General features: G+C 55.5%; 6 protein-coding genes across 6 annotated transcripts; 4 read left to right on the top strand and 2 right to left on the bottom strand.

Moving 5' to 3' along the window:
* Positions 1-835: 835 nt before the first annotated feature.
* Positions 836-4,533, top strand: GLOTRDRAFT_54839 (glycoside hydrolase family 16 protein). Its single transcript, XM_007863661.1, has 12 exons — positions 836-986; positions 1,047-1,106; positions 1,633-1,847; positions 1,904-1,994; positions 2,047-2,341; positions 2,397-2,554; positions 2,616-2,903; positions 2,964-3,146; positions 3,217-3,240; positions 3,296-3,406; positions 3,467-3,636; positions 3,693-4,533. The coding sequence occupies exons 1-12, from the start codon at positions 945-947 to the stop codon at positions 3,784-3,786; spliced, it is 1,731 nt and encodes a 576-aa protein (XP_007861852.1). The 5' UTR covers positions 836-944; the 3' UTR covers positions 3,787-4,533.
* On the bottom strand, positions 4,335-7,603 carry GLOTRDRAFT_90807 (uncharacterized protein; the record flags this gene model as incomplete). Its single annotated transcript, XM_007863999.1, has 5 exons — positions 4,335-4,649; positions 4,901-7,132; positions 7,190-7,282; positions 7,347-7,394; positions 7,451-7,603. 5 exons carry the CDS (start codon positions 7,601-7,603, stop codon positions 4,335-4,337), a joined length of 2,841 nt encoding a protein of 946 aa, XP_007862190.1.
* A 610-nt stretch (positions 7,604-8,213) lies between these two features.
* On the top strand, positions 8,214-9,927 carry GLOTRDRAFT_54835 (NAD P-binding protein). Its single transcript, XM_007863660.1, has 8 exons — positions 8,214-8,359; positions 8,416-8,526; positions 8,575-8,676; positions 8,727-8,822; positions 8,876-8,952; positions 9,008-9,093; positions 9,153-9,283; positions 9,345-9,927. The coding sequence occupies exons 1-8, from the start codon at positions 8,263-8,265 to the stop codon at positions 9,785-9,787; spliced, it is 1,143 nt and encodes a 380-aa protein (XP_007861851.1). The 5' UTR covers positions 8,214-8,262; the 3' UTR covers positions 9,788-9,927.
* Positions 9,928-11,328: 1,401 nt separating this feature from the next.
* GLOTRDRAFT_109547 (uncharacterized protein) lies at positions 11,329-12,136 on the top strand. The gene has a single exon (XM_007863998.1). The coding sequence runs from the start codon at positions 11,345-11,347 to the stop codon at positions 11,891-11,893; it is 549 nt and encodes a 182-aa protein (XP_007862189.1). The 5' UTR covers positions 11,329-11,344; the 3' UTR covers positions 11,894-12,136.
* Positions 12,137-13,144: 1,008 nt separating this feature from the next.
* On the bottom strand, positions 13,145-13,490 carry GLOTRDRAFT_125425 (uncharacterized protein; the record flags this gene model as incomplete). The annotated part of the gene is made up of 2 exons (XM_007863997.1): positions 13,145-13,284; positions 13,343-13,490. 2 exons carry the CDS (start codon positions 13,488-13,490, stop codon positions 13,145-13,147), a joined length of 288 nt encoding a protein of 95 aa, XP_007862188.1.
* Positions 13,491-16,218: 2,728 nt separating this feature from the next.
* Positions 16,219-17,565, top strand: GLOTRDRAFT_34534 (uncharacterized protein; the record flags this gene model as incomplete). Its single annotated transcript, XM_007863578.1, has 4 exons — positions 16,219-16,405; positions 16,571-16,770; positions 16,882-16,937; positions 17,127-17,565. Coding segments are annotated over 4 exons (882 nt in total), but the record flags the coding sequence as incomplete, so codon positions are not given.
* Positions 17,566-19,144: the final 1,579 nt, after the last annotated feature.

Below are 19,144 nucleotides of genomic sequence, written 5' to 3'. Positions count from 1 at the left end.
CCAATATCGCGGCGGTATCGTATCTCGCCGTCCAGGGCTACGAAGCCATGAACGGGCGGGTATTTCGCGCTGTCTCTCAGACCCTGGCAATGCACAATGCCTGCCGAATCACTCATTTGCCTGCCACGTCTTTTCTTTGCATGCTGGAGATCTCAAGCCCGAAGGCTCTTCCGTTATCTATTGAACTTTCTACCTCAGACTATGCACGTTTCAGGTTTTCATACATACACCCTAGTATCTAGTGTCTAGAATGACTTGTGGACTACAACGGGTGATTTTTGCTGTTTCCTAGAGGCCGGGGCAATAGTCCGGACATGGATCCGACCTTGGCCGATGCCGGTATTTTATCCGGACATAAAGGCGGGGGGGCGCCAAAAAAAGTCCGGACATGACAAAATCAAGTCCTGCACCGGCATCTATCGGTATTTTCAGGGGTCCTAGGATGCAGCGATCGCGTAGGCTTTGGTGTATGGCAAGGTCACATATGCAAACATCGTTACAAGGAAATGCGTGGTGATCCCATATAACTAAACGTGATTTATCACGAAATAGCTGGGAAAGCCAGGCAACAAAAGGAGAATTCCCGACGTCACCGATAACAGTGAAGCAAGTGACAGAACTGTCGCGAAACGCACTCGAAACCTAAAACTGACATCACTCCACGTGACGTGGGAATGAGAAGGGATGCGCGAATTCGCGATTTATTCTTGGGAATCCGCCGCAATAATGTGCTGCCCTGGGCCAGCTGGTAGCCTGCCTTCTTTGCTGATTGCCCTTCCTCCTCCCCGTCACCGTCGTCGACGACGTCCGCGGCCATGTCTGTCCCCTTCCCCGACCGCAACAGTGGTGGCGAAGCCGCGTCCTCTGCGTCCTCTGTCATTCACCTTGTAGAAAAGTCTGGCTATGGCAGCGATTCTACCAGTCCAAGGAGCACCACCGCGCTGATGGCCGTCCCCAGGATACCTAGAAACCAGAGTTCCTTCTATGTACGCTTGCCTGCTTTGCTGTCAGTGGAGCCTGGCTGACTGTAATGCTGCATCGCACAGACAGACTCGCGATATTCCTTTGCTAGCACTGGCTCAAGAGTCACGTCAATTGCCGACAAGGTGAGCTCATATTCAGGCCTCCACGTCAGACCGTACGCTCGCGGCAGGAAAAGAGGGCCTTCGCAGCTGCGCCTAAAGTTGATGTCCGACGTTGGATGATGTCCGAATAGCCGTAGTCACGGTGACGTGCGGCGTTTTGATGGTGTCGCACTCGTCTCCATGTTCGTGCTCCCGGTTGATGGTGGGGGGCACCATCTGCTCTGCGTACTTACGAGGCGGCCAAGGGCGGCCATAATTAATTCCGTCCTTCAAACGATCTCCGGACAGTGGGGTCCGCCAAATGGATCCGGACGGACCGCTGTCGGGTTTTGGGCAACTGATTCTCCTTGGGACACAACCCCATGCTGATCCCTCAGAGAACCATATCTTTTGCATTCCTTTGCCAGCAAGTGCTCCATTGTCTTGAGCACCATCCTATCCTTTCCTCACTATCATGCATTCTCCACGCTCGTTTTCCTCTCTCAATCATGATGATATTTATCCTTCTTCACTGGAGAGACTAACCTACCACCGTCTTCCTTCCCAGTTCACACTATCACAGGACCCGCGCGAGTGGGTTACGCTCGGCGACCTAGCGGAGGAAGATGACGAGCTGCACGCACCGACGCTGCCTTATGCGACCCAGGACGGCAAGAAGGTTGTGAAACCGAAGCCGGAGACGGACCGGCACTATCTCTCGTCGAGAGGTGTCGCGAATCTCGGATGCCTGGTTGTGCTTATTATCGGGGTTCTGGGGCTGTTGTAAGTAGCATTCGGATGATTCTTCGCAGCCGGGACAGATACTGATAGGATCGTAGTGCTGGGTTCCCAATAGCGATGTATGTGACGAAGAGCACACTGTCCAACTTCGGTGCGTTCAACATCGGCGGCATAAACGCCAGTGGGCAGGTAAGCCATCCAACGTCCCTCTTCTCTTCCCTTGTCTAAGTGCCGGATTCAGATCCCAAGTCTGCCAGGCGACTACGGGATCATTGACGCCGAGACACCCAAAGAGGCCTACACGAAGACGTCATGGGCGGACGGGAGCGAGCTGCAGCTCGTCTTCAGTGACGAGTTCAACGTCGATGGACGGACGTTCTGGCCTGGCGACGACCCGTACTGGGAGGCCGTCGACCTGCACTACTGGGAGACGAACAATATTGAGTGGTACAGTCCGGATCAGATAACGACGCAGGATGGTAGTCTTGTTATTACGCTGGAGCGGAAGGCGAGCCATAATTTAAACTACCAGGGAGGTGAGTGACCGAGTTGGCAAGTGGGTATATGCGCTTTGCTAATTTCAGGATGTAGGGATGATGTCGACGTGGAACAAATTTTGTTTCACGGGGGGATACATCGAGACGAACGTTGAGCTTCCGGGTGTAAACAATGTTGTCGGTCTGTGGCCTGCCATTTGGACGATGGGCAATCTGGGAAGAGCGGGGTATGGTGCGAGTCTCGAAGGCCTGGTGCGTGTCTATATGCGTGAATATCGCGAGTACGTCCCGTTCATGCTTCGTCGCTGTATAGTGGCCATACACCTACGATGCCTGTGACGTCGGCACGGTAGCCAACCAGTCCATCAACGGACAACCGGTTGCCGCCACGATTAATGGGGACCAGGGAAAGGGTGGCGTTCTGTCGTACCTACCCGGCCAGAGGCTTTCGCGGTGTACGTGTCCAGGGGAGAGCCATCCAGGGCCGAAGCACTCGGATGGGACATTTGTGGGACGGGCGGCGCCGGAGATTGATGTCTTCGAGGCGCAGATCACCGGGACGCCGTTGGTTGCGCAGGTTTCGCAATCCGCACAGTGGGCGGTGAGTGCTTAGGCTTTCATGGTCTATAATCACTCACACTCACTCGTACTGTATTTCTAGCCTTTCAATGCGGGGTACATCTGGGCGAATACGTCCGAGAACGAGGTTATCGTGGACCCGTCGATCAGCCAGCAGAATTCGTTCATTGGCAGTGCGACGCAGCAGGCGACGTCTGTCGTTACGGCGACCAACCAGGTGTGCTATGAGTATGAGCAGGGGTGTTATTCGATATACGGGTTTGAGGTCGGTGGCGCGTTCTATCCGATGATGTGATGTGATGGTGATGCCTGATGACTTTTTTGCGTCGGTGTAGTACAAGCCAGGGTTCGATGACGCTGTGAGTGATATCCCGTCAGGCTCTAGAGTCAGGTACTGATGGATTTATGTGGCAGTATATCACTTGGATATCGGACAACAAGATATCGTGGACTCTGAACGTCGCGGGTTTGGGGCCGGACGCGGCCACGGAAATCTCTGCTCGACCAGTGCCGCAAGAGCCCATGGTCAGTCAACATTTATGGGTGTATGCACGCTGTAAAGTTGCTAACGTGTCCAATTTGTAGTATATCATCATGAACCTTGGCATGTCAACCAACTTCGGGGATGTCGATCTAGAGCATCTGCCGTTCCCGGTGCATATGCGTGTTGATTATATTCGTGTTTACCAGAGAAAAGATTCGATCAACATCGGATGTGACCCGAAGGATTTCCCGACACAGAAGTATATCAACGAGTGCGTAGTTTCGTTGATCTTTTGGTGAATTGGGAAGTGACCAAGTTGGATGTTAGGTACCTGCCTGCGTACGCAAACCCGAACTTGACGACCTGGAGAGGCGACTTTGGCCAACCGTGGCCGAAGAACTCCTGGTTGGGCGAATGCTGATAAGTTCCGATACACTCCTGCCTCGACGCTCGACATAGACTTGCATTTCCCTCACCATCCTCACCTTCTCCTGCGCGCCTTGGCTACGCTGTACAAATGTATGACCAAAACCCGGCTCTCGACTGTCGGGATGCAACATACGGCATGGGCATTCGAACTGACGGATCGCGACTCGACTGCTCCTCTACTCATCCTCCGCCACTCCGCGGCGGTCATCCACGACTTTGATATGACTTAGACATCTGCATTATCCCTTCTGGCGGTGCTTCTCGACCACCACACGCTTCACATCTCGATGCTGCCCCCCTTCCCGGCGCTTGCTCCCTATTCCCGATCAACACCCCGTCTGCGCTTTCCATCAGGGATCCATCATCATAAAGATGGAATCACGAAGGTAGCGCAGCAAGCCCTGTCCTTGATGGATGCATCCCGCCATCCACCCTGCATAATACCCAACACCTTCGACGACTCTTCCATGCATTAACTTAATACATTAAGCTATTCCCTGTAATCCAGCGTGGACTGCAGATCATTCCCTTCATGTAACACTAGGCCACCTTTGTCCATACCGCATTGTTTTCGTGCTCTGTTCTTCCTTCATACACGTTGTACGTGCGAGGGCCGGTTATAATATCTGGACGTTGACAACGCCGCTGGGGGTTAACAGACTTTCTCCTCTGTCGCTGTGACCACATCATGTCATTCACATCGTCCGTGGCAGTCACAATATACTCATAGATTTCATGATATCCTGCTGTTGCTGCCACCATGGTTCTGGTGAAGTTGGACCGATATCCCGCCAACCACGATGGCCACTTCATGAAGGAGATCCACAGTAAAAGTACAGAGGTGTAAAAGATATACTACAAATCTATCATGCGACATATCAGAATGCTGAGCTACAAGATACTAACGTGTGCGAATACTGTACGATTGCCTTGCTTATATGATATGGACTGGAGACTGTAACGATCCATGCTGGAGGAAGAGCCATGGGGTGTCGTGACGATCAGAAGGAAACGGGAAAAACACAGCTATGCACGCCTTCTATACGCGGAGAACCACGGCGTGCCGATCAGGGGAGGGTCGATCGCGAGCTTCAGGTAGCAGGCACCTGCTGCCTGCCATGCCCGAAGGACATCCACCCATCCTCCTTCGCCTGGACGAACACCCCGTCGCGCGGCGGTCCATCCGGCAAAAACTGGGCGAGGCCGACATCCTTGCTGACCTTCTCCCCGTCACCGTGGGCAGGCTTCTCTCCTGCTTCTGCAAGCTTATCTTGCGCCTGCGCCTCCCTCGCGCGGATCCCCGCGCACACCTTCGGGTCGAACCACGGCGGCGGGTCGAGCCCCGCCTCCACCTGCGCCTTCACATACTCGTACAGCACCGGGTGCGTCAGGCCCTCGTGGGGCAGCAAGTTCATGATCTCGTCCAGGCTCAGCTGGTTGCCCGGCGCGCGGTGGCGCTCCTTCTGGGTATAGGATTGATGACTTTGGGTATGATAATGCGATTGTGCCTGGGGTATCTGGTTATATGCATTGCGTCTGATATTTTCGTCCTTTACTTGCGGAGGTGGTGTCGACGATGGACTCGAATGCGATCGCTGATTCGTTGTGTAGATAGGACTATGGACGGAAGATGCGGCTGGAGATGGGCGTGAAGGTGAATACAGATGGCGATTGAGATCGTGGTTATATGCGGTATTGTTGGGGAGCAGCTGCGGTCCGTTCGAGGGACTGCCGGCAGGCTGACGGGGCCGAGGGATCTGACTATGAAGCGGAGACGGAGGATGATGCATATACAGCTGTTGAGTAGCAGGCGACGAGTCGCGACGCAGCGGAACGCGATACCTGATAGCGGGTGCAGGAGATTGCTGCTTCGACCCCGCCTGCCCATGGTGCACCCGCCTTGCGCCCTGCTCGGGGTGAGGCACAGCGAACCTAGGATCAAAGTAATCCTCAGGCACCACTTGATGCCGTCCAAGGGGACTCGCCCCTCCCGCCTGAGCAGCAGGACGACCGCGCCCCTGCTCACTCGTTGGCCTCGAGCAAGTCCCATAGCTCCCTCTCTCCTCCCGCGCACGCCCAACGGGACTCCTCGGCGACCTCCCCTCCCCAAACACAATCTCTCGACTCACCCACCCACTCCCCTGGTCAGACGCCCGCGCACTCGCAGTGCCCCTCCCCTTCGGCGGGGGCGGCACCGGCGCACCCTCCTCGTCAGCCATCATCCGCCGCATCAGCTCCGGCAGATCGCACCTCATATCCGAGCGCGACATCGAGCTCATTGTCAGCGGCTTCGTCGGTGTCGTAGGCGACTCGGGCGACGGCCCGCACAGAGAAGACGCCAGCGAGGGGGCGGAAAACAAGGGGGGTAGTGGATCGCGACGCGTGGTATTGCCAAAGGCCCCTGTATGCGGGTGAAAATGAACCTGTGGGTTGAGGATAAGAGACGAGGGTCGATGGGAGGACGAGCTGCTGGTGCGAGCTGAGGCGGAAGCAGTTTTGACTCGCTGAGTTTCTACTTGACTGCGCTGCGATTCGGGGTGGTGGTGACCGTGGTGTCGCTGGGATACGGCAGCATCAGATGCCGCAGGATAATGAGCGCCTGGTGCCTTCCCCGGACAGACGTCATGGCCAGATTGGGACCCCTGTTGATGAGGGTGCGCTTCGAGACTTTGCTGGGGGAGAGCCTTCGAAGCCGGGCCGGCACTTGCTAGCTGAAGTCCACCATGGATAGATTTGGTCGTAATTTTAGCGAATGCAGGGGCAGAAAGTATGAGTTCCTCTGTAGGAACGCGGACACGAACTTGCACCACTGGCTCCACGCAATCGAGGGTGGACGACGCAGCGTTTTCAATGCTGAAATTGTCCTGCTCCATAGGCAGGGACTGCAGCCACTTGGTCACCTGCAAGGGTAAGATCGGCTCCGGCTTCATCGAGAGTCCGCGCTCGGGTGTCCTAGAAAGCGGGGCGGGCATGGAGGGAATGCGTGCATCCTTGCTGCGACGTTCTTCCCGTCCGCGACCTCTCACCAGTGCGTTGGGTTTATCGTCCTTGCGCGATACAGCACGGCCACGAGTCGGACTCTTCGACTGAGAGTTCTCGGGCTCGTCTGGCGCCAGCGCCCAATTGGGCTTATCGGATGAATGCGCAGACGCAGATCTTGAGACCTGACCGGCGTCGCGACCTACAGACGGATGTGTTCGGGGGATTGAATCCGTCCTCTTTACGGGCCGAGCGACGCCGGTCTCGTTCGAGGACGGCGTGCGCGATTTCGAGGGCCTCGGGGAGCGGATCGGTAGAGACAAGATGGCAGAGGCATGCTGCGGAAAATAGGCCGCTAACTGATAGCATACACCCATACATCAGTACATGCCTGACACGAAAACAAAGCGACGAACATTTGTGGCTTCCGCGTAGGTTGTAGGGAGGCAGATGTGCCTAGACGCTAGAAAATCCAGCGCATCTCTGCGCGCTGCTTCCCGGTCAAGAGGCTGGAACAATGACGAGACTGAGTCTTTGCCCCCGAGAATAAGACCCGGCAACAATGACGCTCACCTCGTCGTTTGTTGCTCCGGTTGATGAAACACTGTCTTTGGAAAGGGCCTAAGGAACGCGTTGAGCGGGAATGAAGTCCAAGAAAGGCGAGAGAATGGACGGACCGACTCCGGCTTATCGCCCCTTCCGGAGGCCTCGACCTCAGCGTCTACATCTGACAGGCTCTCGTCATCGGGCACGAGCGTGCAGATGCTGCTGCACGAGCTGGACGGGCGCAGAGGACTGTGGCTGGCGTCGACGTCGTCTTGGAGGGACATTGGGCAGGAGATGAAAGGGAGAGGCAAGCGCAAAGGACGGGCGAGTTCGAACGTTGTTGTAAGTGCCGATCGGCGAGGGTGGCGGCAGACGAATGCAGCGCGCAGTGCGCCGGATTCGAGATCCGCAGGGGGGCGAGAGAAAGCGGAAGGCAAGGGAACTGGCGGTATGTCACTACCGCGTCTTCTTTCGCTCAGAATGGCATTCCGGCTTCTGCTTTCGGCAGCCTGGCATCCTCGTTCAAGTTGGCGCTCACCGATGCAGGCGGCCGACGCCAGAAACTGTCAGACAAACGTCGTCGTCGAATGCGGCCTGCCGTGAGACGGCAGCAAGCAGAGCGATCCATGAGACTGTGCCCCATTTCGCGTGCTGACAGTTGCGGCAGATTGTCGCATATATATCATCTGTATTAGCTCGTCCAGTCTGATGTGTGGCCCTGTGCAGCGAGGCTGGAAGCAAAGTTGATATGAAGCTGTTGGCGGAGTGGAGCTGCGAGAATCCCGCGGCTGTTGCCGGCGGCAGATGCGGCAAACCCGACGCCTGCCCGATATGGCAAGAGGCGGGATGCATGCTTGTCTGAGACTAGTTTCGCACTGTTCACAATCTCTGACACGTATCCTCGAGGCCGGCCCTCGTTTCGAACCCTTGCACCTCATCCAACATGGAAGCCTCGCGCCAGCCGCCGTCGGAGCCGTCGCCGGTCTGGGACACGCTCAACATCGACCTCGTCGTCAAAGTGCTTTCGCACACCCTCTTCGGTATGGCTCGCTAGCGTATGCAATGCATGCGTCCGCGCTGACACATGCGCCTGCAGGTCCCTTCTTCCTCACATTCATCCCCATCTTCTACTGGTCCTTGGGATACAGCCCCTCTGGCACCATCATCGTTTCCTCGACAGCCTACTGTCTCGCAGTAGCGCTATTCTGTATGTACTCCGCAACTGCATCAGGTCAGTTTCACTAATACAACGTAGGGTTCGTGAAATGGTACTCCCGTCTGTATGCCAACAACGCGAGTCTGTTCTTCGCCCCCGCGCCCCTCGACTGGAGTGAGCAGCTTGTCGTCATCACTGGAGGTACGGTCGTTATAAGCCTCACCGTTGTCTGTGACTTACCATTGTATCAGGTGCATCCGGTATCGGCGAGCTCATCGCCAACACGCTCGCTGTGCGAAACGTCACCGTCGTAGTCCTCGACGTCAAGCCAATCGTCACCGAGAACTGTGCGTGCTGCTAACCTAGACTGCGCATTTGTCCCGTGCCAACACCGTCGCAGATAACATCGCCTTCTACAAATGCGACGTATCCAAATGGGACGAGGTGGAAGCCGTATCGAAGAAAGTTATCGAAGAGGTGCGTTGCCCTCGACGAGTTCCAGAACGCTAAGCCTGACGACCGAGTGCACAAGCTGGGCCACCCGACCATCCTCATCAACAACGCAGGCGTTGTCCAGGGCAAACTCATCCTTGATCTCAGTCCGGAGGATATCAAGCAGTGAGTAAAGTCGCAGTGCCCCTGAAAGATTCTCGCTATATTATTCCCTGTGCTCTTAGAACCTTCGACACCAACGTCCTCGCCCACTTCTGGACGCTCAAGGCCTTCCTCCCGGAAATGATCAAGCAAAAGAAAGGGCACGTCGTCACCGTCTCCTCCGTCATGTCCCAAGTCGGCTGCGCCCAAATGTGTACGTCCCCCTCTCCTCCCTCTAATCATAACTATAAACATTAACCCCGCCCCCTCCAAAGCCGACTACTCTGCCTCCAAAGCCGCGCTGCAGACCCTCCACGCCTCCCTCCGCGCCGAGCTCGACACCCACTACGCCGCGCCCTCCGTGCGCACCACCCTCCTCCTCCTGGGACACACCCACACCCCGCTCTTCTCCACCACGCGCCTCCCGCCGCCGCAATCCCCGCTCGCGCGCCTGCCCTTCCTCTACCACTTCCTCTTCCCCTCGCTGCACCCCGTCGACGTCGCCAAGGCCGTCATCCGCGCGCTCGACGAGCAGCACAGCGTCACGCTCTGCCTGCCGTGGTACGTCAACTTTGTCGGGGTGGCGCGGGAGACGCTGCCGAGCTTTGGGTGGGCGTTTTGCAAGTGGGTGACGGGCGCGGATTGGGCGATGAGCGGGTTCGTGAAGGTGAGCGGCCGGAGGCCGGAGGAGGGGAAGGGGGAGAAGAGGGGGCTGTGAGTGCAAAGTGTCGTTGTACGTCTGCGTGCTTGTGGATTACATTCGTTTGGGTATCGGTAAAATGCGACTTTTCGCGCCTAGTGGAGGACACGGCACTGAACACGGCTACTAGTCTGAAAGCCACATTCCGGAGCGAATTGCAGATTCCTGATCGTGACTTTTATGGTTGCCGTCGATGGTTTGCACACTCACCTACCTCGACGTTCGCAAGATGCCGCGCTTCCCGCTCGGTGCTGGTTGTCACTAAGATCCCTCCAGGCAAACGTATTCATTGGTACTCGTACATGCCGAAGATATGTAGTCGCTGCCGAAACCTTCAAGTTGCTCTTGAGAGGAGTCGCAACCTGCCCGACGATTGCTGCCTAGCCCATTGCTTTGATTGTTCTCGACCTTCCCCGTCCTATCTGCCGAGAGCTCATAAGGATAGGTCATGGGCCAGTCAAAACGAACGCTAAATGCTGCTACACGTAAAAGGAGACGCCAGCGTCCATCCTTGCCGTCTGCATAGCTGCGAAGTTTGCTTTTCTGACCTCAGACTTGGCTTCGGGACGTTCTGCGCACTCCAGACCGCTGCTCCTCGCCGTTCCCGTTGCCAATGCAAGGTTGACTCTGGACATAATAAAACGCTGCGTCGCCGGACCGGGAATCCTTATAGCACGCTCACTCATCGTGCGCCAGGGCTTGATCCATGATGAGTGAGCGTGTCAAAGGGTCACCGTCGCGGGACGTGCCAACCCTCCAATCGTGTGCTACGGTATACCTCCGAGGCTATATATGTCATACTGATGGCTGACTGGGATGGCTCGAATACAGCGGGATATCGACAGTTTTGACAGGTCCCGTTGTGGCTGCACCCTCCTGTTGGTCCAGGATGACACAGCATCGCGTGCATCCAGTACCTTTCTTGCTCATCATCCAAAGTTGTCCCGCTCAAAGTTGTGGATGCGGCGGTGGGGGATGATCATGATATCATGGATTAATCATAAACATGATGGGGCCAAGGGGTGGGACGAGACAAGACGCGGACTTGGGCCTGCTTTCCTGGATTCCAAGCCGCCGAGCAGCACGAATGCAGAGGGCTTAGGGGCGATAAGCCCGCTGACCTCCGATCATAACTCCGATATTCGTCGACGGCCCTCCAGTAGTGAGACTAGAACAGAACACAGCCCGGCCAGTGTATGTTCTTGATCATCGGACGTCGTATAAACAGACTACATCTCCCGATCAATGCTGACCGCTGAGGTACGCACTGGAACAATCCCCCATACAAAGGGCCGAACGTGGCGGGGCGGTGACTCGGACAAGAGTAAGTTTCGCACTTGGAAGACACGGGCCCTTTTCGAGTCACCCGTAGCATCCCGATCGTACGTACTATATTATGCACGCGTCCGAACCCAGATGGCGCCACACCCCGCCATCCTATTCTGCGCTATCGCAAGGCAGTTGCAATATAAGGCCCGTACACTACACCGTTTAAATGTACGCTGCGCGTTGTCCGTGGCATTGTGCTCGCCGTCAGATTGCTCACCTGTACGACCTCCCCCTCAGACGTACCACATGTCTCCATCTCGACGCCCATACTACAGTCCCAGCATGAGGAGGGGGTTGGAGTGCATACCCGAGAACGTATATGAGGAGTCCGATCAGCCTTTGGCGGGGCCCTCTCGCTACAACGTCCCGATACCGCGCAAGGCTCAGAGAAGTACACCACCTACCTATGCTACACCCACCATCCGCGCCGCTAGTCGTTCAGACACCCGAACGTTTGGTGGCCGCATAAACGTCCCACAAATCATTGTTACCCGCGCACAATCCCCCTCTCCCGCGCCGTCTTACCTCAGCATCCCACCTTCGAAACCGACCCAAGATCGCACTCTTCTGACTACCCCAGATGCTGGGCGGCTCTCTTCGCGGGACAATGTGCCACACAAACGAGACGAGGATCGTTGGATACGCGTCGAGTCGAAGGGGGGGAAGAGCAACCGCAACAGCACGCGGAAAGTTCCGCTGATAACACCGCAGGCGGATATGGGGACCTGCCGACGAACGCACAGGCATCCTGTGACAGTGAGCATAGTCCCAGTCGACTCTGACGATGACGAGTAAGGTGTCTGCGAGTGGGGAGGGGGGCGTCGAGGAGTCGGGCGGGGGTTCAGGTGGGGGTCGCATTCCGCATTGTAACATATTATTCCATTAGTCTACCATTACGATCGTCACGCTGCGCACAGTATTGTATCAGTATCATAAGTCTCCAGGATAATTTATGTATCACGCACCTCTCTCGTACTGCCGGTGTTCCTAATTTAATTCACTGTCTCGGTCAGTCAACGGTCACAGAGGCTGATAACGGTCATCGAGCTGTAAGATATCTGCTCGCTAGGAACAGACGGGCATAGACGTCGATAGGAACATAGACGGTAGTTTCCGTCTCCTACTTGGCACCGGCTGGTTTTTTGTTGCTCCCGCACAGGATAGAAGTCGCCCTGTGCATCCGAGTCATGGTTAACGTCAGTCATCGCATTGGAATGAGGGGTTACGTTAGCCTTGGGAGGGTCTTCACCCGCTCGGAGTGCGTCATATCACGATCGTATTCACCTTTAGGAGTCGAGCATCGAACATCAGTCGTTGTCGCGAGGAGGTTCAGAGGATGATGGCCAACGGCAGGATGGCGCGACAGCCTGCTGGAAAGGCAATCAGACCGCAAATCCAGCAGCCGCGTTCGCCATTACGTCTCCTGCCTGGCGATTACTAGGTTTAATTCAAGTCAAGCCGAGGAGTATCATGCTGATGTAGCGTACGAACCTTGACCTTATAGGCAGCTGATACATGAATCTAGCCAGAGTGGTTGCAAGAAGGGCGTAAGTAGGATTGCCTCACCGTGCGCGTAGAACTCCTCCGCGGACGTTTCTCAGAGGAAAGGAAAGGACAAGGACATGAAGATACCATGCTAGGACATGATGCTCCGATAATGGTTAAAGGGATTTCGTAGAACGCTCGCCTTATCGCGTAGTGGACTGGGGGTGCTTCTACCTGAGTTGAGGCTTCGCCTCCTAGCCTCTCACTGCATCAGTGATGGTTCGGTACTAACAAGGATGATAGACTGCGCGCCCACGGCCGCTAGTGCCATCCGCGAGTGCACCTTAGACGCCATTGCACCCGATATTAGCCATGTCTGATCGTGGCGACTACGCAAAATAAGCGGAGCCTGCGCTATGAACAAAAATACCGCTGGGGAAAATATGGCCCGTAGACCAGGGCCTTGTCCATCTGGATCTCCAGCGAAAGCCCCCGGCTCGATAGCTGCTGAAAAAGACGGGATCAGAACCCGCCGAGGTTAGCCTCCCGGCGCCACGATTCCTATTCCTGCATAGTCCCAGTCTGCGCCATACGGCCGGCGTGGCGTTCCGTATGCACGTTCCACCGTTCGCGGTACGCCGATGTCCAGGAGCCTCTGAGAGCTTGTGGTTGCTTCCTTCCTAGCGTAGTAGCAGAAGCAGCTGAAGTCATCGGACCAGCGTCAGCGGACAGGGAAGCCCAGGATGCAGACTGAGATACCAGGAGCATCATCGGCGTAACCTGGCCTAACCCAATATGAGGAGGGAGAAGGGGAGAACGACAGGGAGAAGACTTGGGTATGCCTCCGGTTGGCGATACCGCCGGCTTCCGCGAGTTCCTTATCGAGCGAGTGTTTCTGGTGTAGCATCATTGACTAGCGTCCACTTACGCTGTTGCACGGTTGCAGGCATGGCATTAGCCCTGATTGAAGGGTCAGCTGGAGCGCGACTCGGGTGGCGTTGATGGGCTGTCTTTTCGCACCAAGGTGGGGAAAGAAAAGGCAGCATCCGAGGAGTTCCACGTCATTCCTAAGATTCTGAATTCTGGATCTTCTAGCAGGATGGAAACGAAGCCGGAAGGTGAAGGTAAACCCGTACGGGAGCCATGTCCCACTAGTGATCTCCAGTACGCTATTGCAGCACTGAACCAAGAATAACGAGGATAGGCGTGATTATGATCTGGTTGTGGCACCGGAACGAGTCTAACATGCGAAATGAATTCTTGCAAAGGATCGCATGTGGGACCCCAGGGATCGCGACGGTGTCATGGACCTGGTGCGGTTAGTCCCACCTTTCCCACCCACCGGCTTTCCGATTCCCCAAGAATCGGTAGTATCTTCAGTGGATAGCACTCTCTGGCGTGCCTGGTGGTACCTATCAACAGGGGCTATTTCTCCAAAGGGAGACTCCCCCGGCCACAATTTCTTTTCCTGTCTATGTGGCGATCGGTATGTCTGACGCGTGCGGCGGCCTGCTCCTAATGTAAAATGTGTATAGCCATGTAAGTATTGTATTTTCTGCCCATGGAACATTCAGATCTGGGTGAAAGTATGACATTTTGACATATCTATAAGCAATTGAGTAGCACTACTTTTGGGACCGGTTGGTTACAGCTAACGACAAAACGATAGACTCGCAGAAATTCTGGGATGGAGTACGGATGATAGAGAAGACACCAAATACGGTAGGACGCCATGCTTGGAAGTTGGAGCACGGACATGGCCGGGGATGTGGACTGGGAGACCGGTCCACGCTATCATATTCGTGTTGACAGGGACCTTCTATGTCACCGAGACTCCATCCTGTAAATTCAGAGGAATATCTATCATTTTGTTGTTAGCTGTAATGTTCATTTTGTGGTCCACACAAGGGGTGCGAGAGAGCTGCCAGTCGGAGACTGGCAGCGAACGAGCACCAAGTGGACATCGCAGTCGATGTATGATACAAATAGTGAATTTAGTCGTGCATGCCGCGCAGCGCCTAGTACAATACAGCCTGGAGGGTGATAGACATATTTACTTTCTACCTCACAGGGGAATCGTTCCCTGGCGTGCCGCGCAGCGCCGAGAATCCCCAAGTGAAGCTTGAAGCCGTGGCTGTAGGGGAGAAAGATGGGCTTTGGGCGCCGATTATACATGCGTTCTGGACCGTGTCCTCGACGTGCATCACCAACGTGCTCACCGTCAATGGTCATCCACATGCTGCTGGAATCAAGGAAGCCCGTCAATAATGCCATTTGAGTCAAGCCGAGTCACCGTATCGTCAGTCAGAATGCGCAGACAGCCCACGGCCAGACCACTCTGACTTTACTAGTACTTGCCGCGATCATAGTGCCACAGGCCTGCCTCACCCATCTCCCCCCTCGAGGGAGAGGGAGGGGTCAGACACCATGGCCAAGTATACTCGATTGCGTCAACAAATCGGGTTACGCGGTCATGGTTTAGCAAGAGAACCGTCCGTCGAGTCTCTTTGTAGCTATTAGGACATAAAGTATCTGGGGTCCCCAATGCCGAAGGAGAGATAACTGCGGCAGGCGACCATAGGAAAGATCGAGATAACACGGGAGGAGGAATGTCTGATGATGGGAGTCTTGGTGGGTGACTCGAAAGGACAAGAAGACGGCCGGGAGACCGCAAAAGGGGCTCAAATGGACGCGATTGGAATGATCCGCCGACGAAAGTCACCATCGATACGTATGCTGGTTCCCTTGGAGGGCAGAGCGAGGAACCGAGAGAACAGACGTAAAATCCGGCGGAAGAAGAGTGGGAACGATACGGAGAATGCAGGATGTAGGGTACCGTTAACGAGGGAAACGCAGAGACAACGAGGGGGTACACGAGACATAGACAAGTGATTGAATTGGTGTGAAGGGCTGACAACGTTGTAGTGGGACTAGACGGTTCTATAGTCCCACTATAGTCGCGACTAGTGGGGTCTACGGTGGATTTGTAGTGTCCATAATAGACCGCTCTAGTGACGTCGCCGGGCGTCGGGCCGGCTTCTTGATGGGACCCTGTTGTGGGTGGCCGATCGCGTTCAGAATTGATGTTTTCCTTCAAAGTCCCCCTGAGTTTTCTTTTATTTATCATTTTCTTCCTTTCGTACATATTCCCCCTCCCGTCGCCTTCGGGCTGCCCTCCCTCCCTCTCCCGTCATGTCCCCGAACGACCCTATGCAGGTCACCATATCCCTCCTCCCCGTCCAGCTCGCGCTCGTACACATCCCCCGCTCGAGACTCGCCGACTATACCCACCCCGTCGTCAAGCAGCTGCTCAAGCCGAACCCTATATACCTCAACGTTACTTGTAATGACATTGAGCTCAGTCTTTTCGGGGACTGGAGCATGAACGCGGACTTCTCCTCGGTCAGGAGGAGGTCACGGAAGACCAGGGCACTGGAGGACATCGAGGTGTCGGAGGAGCCATGGAGTGTCCTGCAGATCGACTCTCACTCTGACTCTGGTGCGTCCGTCTCGGTCTAGTCAGAGTCAAACTATACCTACGGTCAACCCCAGACAACTCAGGTGCTCGGGTACACGAGCTCTCGCGACCCCTGGCGTCCGCTGGAATCTCCATCCTTTATCAGTCGTCCTATACCTCCGACTTTCTCCTTGTTCGGTCGTCCCGAATCAAAACAGTGATGCGCCTCCTGAGCGGTTCAGGCTTTGACCTCTACACCGAGGATACCGAGAACCTCACCAATGGCATGAGCCCTATCGTCAGCCCCACGGGCCGCGATGACGACGGGGATGAAGCCGACGACTTCAACGAGGATCGACCAATGGGTGACTTGATCCGCAGTGGTACCGGTGCCGTCCTCACGAGGACAAGAAGCAGCACGGATGCCTCACTGCGCAGTATGGCCTCCCTGATCAGGGACAGACATCCGTCCACCTCCCCGTCCATTTCACCTGCTGCTTCGCTCTCGCCGCTGAACCCTCTCTCCCCAGAGCCGACTTCCGTACCCTCTCGACCCCCTCCCGCCAGCCGCACATCATCGCACTCCCCTGCAGCGACCGACGTGCAGATCCTGGACCCAGACTTAACATGTGTCGGCTTAGCTGACGATGCTGCAGAGACGTGGACGCTCAAGATAGTGAAGCTCGTCGCGTACCCGGATCTGATACCCGGCGTCGTCGCTCGGAAGTCTGTCTCCGAGGAGGCGAAGCGCGCGCTGAAGCTCCACGGTCGTTTGCAGGACTCTGAATCGCCCTCGCCAACATCCTCTCCCGCAGACAGCTCGTCATCTGACGAAGATGAGGACGACGAGCCTTATTTCGGGACCAGGAATAGGAACCACTCTGTATCTGAGTCGTCGTTGGCGTCTTCCATGTCCCCTACGTCTGAGGAGGAAGAGTGCATAGCCAGTCCAATCGAACTCGACGATGGGGATGTCAAGGCCGAGTTGGAGACGGAACATATTGAAACTGCACCCGCGGATCCTACTTCGACTCCTCATATCCCCGTCTCCTCGCTCCCTCCGGCAGCCTCTCCTCGCAAGCCGAGGTCGTCTAAATCTCCCTTTGACAGTACAGCTCCGATTCCATTCTTCTCGTTCACTCGGACGCAGGAGTCGTCGTCTCTCACGACAGACGTTAGCGTCCTTGCGCAGCTGTTCCCAGCTCCTGAACGGCACATGGTCATCTGCAGCGGAGAGCTGGACGTAGCCGATCATCCTGTTCCCCCGTCGTTTGAGGATGCAGAGGACGAGGACGAGCAGGCATCGCCGGAGGCGTCGTCTCTCATGAAATGCCTCCAGATCGACTTGAGGAAATACGGGCTCGACAAGCATGGCCTGGTGAACCGATTCTCAAGGGTGTTGGATGAGAATGGCGTGAACCACATGTATAGCAGTACTTTCATGAGTGCTAATTTGCTGGTGCGTGTTGTCCGGCGACCATTCGAACGTGACTGTAGTCTAACGTTCTCAACCCGCCTTTCCTAGCTCGATAAAAGCAATGCTAAGCGTGCTCAGGCGCTGTTGCGGAGCTGTTAGGGTTGCGTTGGATTCAGATCTCGCGGTGTCGGCGTCGTCCACGCTACCTCGACATGACCTTGGCTCGGCAGTTCCGATAGCTCAAAACTCGCAGTTCAAGACACGACATCCTCCACGACCGGCTACGATGGACGTTACGACGGGCATCCATTCAGACAAGACCTTCCTTGTACATATCCGGGCCGCACGCAACTGTACTCAAAATTTCCTTCTTGGATCTTGGATCATACCCCACCCGCAAAATATGTTGTCCAACTACTATTGTACCACTAGTTGTTCCCGATACCTCACCCACCCACCCACCCCCCATTCGAAAATACTCTTCACGTTACATTTGACTACATTCTCCCTGCATCTTCTCTTCCTCCGTTCTTCATCACCCTGCATTATGATTCGCATTCGGTCCCGTCCATCTATCCATCCCGTCCAATCTTGGTCTTGACTTATTTGCTTCGGTTTCGCGGTACATATCTTTTCTTGGATCTTCCATACACACACGGGGCTCTGGTTTGACATCGCACGCATATACATCTCCACCAATGTATCAATCACACTGGCAGCCTCTACATACTGGACTTCCCGCGAATGTCTATGTATCTTCATGAGCTGAATCAATCTATGTAATCTGAATCTCATCCTAATTTCATCCTCGAATACATACAGGGCCGCTTGGGGAGGAAAGATGGTCCCGGGGACGGAGCTCGGATGCGCTGATAAGAGGCCGGGAGAATGAGGAAGCTAGCCGGAGGAAACGGGGAAGCGGCGGGAATTCCATGGGTGGTTAGATAACGCTCGCGGGTCCGAGGCCATACTGTCCGACGGCGACCAAGGCGCACGGAACGGGCGTAGTGATCCCGAGCGCCCGGGAACAGGGGCGCGCCGCGCATGGATTGTGAAACAGGCTGGTGCATGTTCGACACGCCGTCGGGGCTCCGTTCCAGGAGGACAATGGAGTGATGGTGTCGGCTATCCGAGCTCTTGAGCGGCGGTCAGAAATTCCAGCCTGAATTGTACACCGAAGAAACCCCGCCGAGCAGAGTATCATCTGGTATCATCGACCCATCGGGGACTATACGCCTCACCGAGCTCTGTTGGAAAAGGAGACGTCAGATGACGGCACAAAGTGTTCTGTATGAGTGTTCCTCGAGCCGGGGGCTTCGTGGCGTGTACGTGCGAAAATACCGTTCGCCAACGGTAGAGATCCTCGGAGGTGCTGCCGCGAATGTGCCCCAGCGATCTCACGGATTCGTCCCCATGCTTCCGTGGCAGGAACAATGCGCGTCATTCAAGCCAAGGAAACATGTGAATGGATCCTCCTCGAAGGTTTATTGCTGGAAGTTATCCCATATAACGGAGCTCGGAGGTGCTGAGTGTGGAACGCATCAGGACATCATACAGAGGGAACATAACGCACTAGGCGGAAGTGGGTGAGGTCCCTGAGGGAGATAAAGGTAGCAGCTATGCCCCATAACTCCTTCCCGAAGTAGCGGTTATTTCTCCACTGGTAAGTCTTCCCGTTTGAAGCTAT

Source organism: Gloeophyllum trabeum (assembly GCF_000344685.1).
Source record: "Gloeophyllum trabeum ATCC 11539 unplaced genomic scaffold GLOTRscaffold_00002, whole genome shotgun sequence".
Taxonomy (NCBI): domain Eukaryota; kingdom Fungi; phylum Basidiomycota; class Agaricomycetes; order Gloeophyllales; family Gloeophyllaceae; genus Gloeophyllum; species Gloeophyllum trabeum.
The sequence above is the reverse complement of the archived record's forward strand: the minus strand, read 5'-3'. Positions and strand labels throughout refer to the sequence as shown.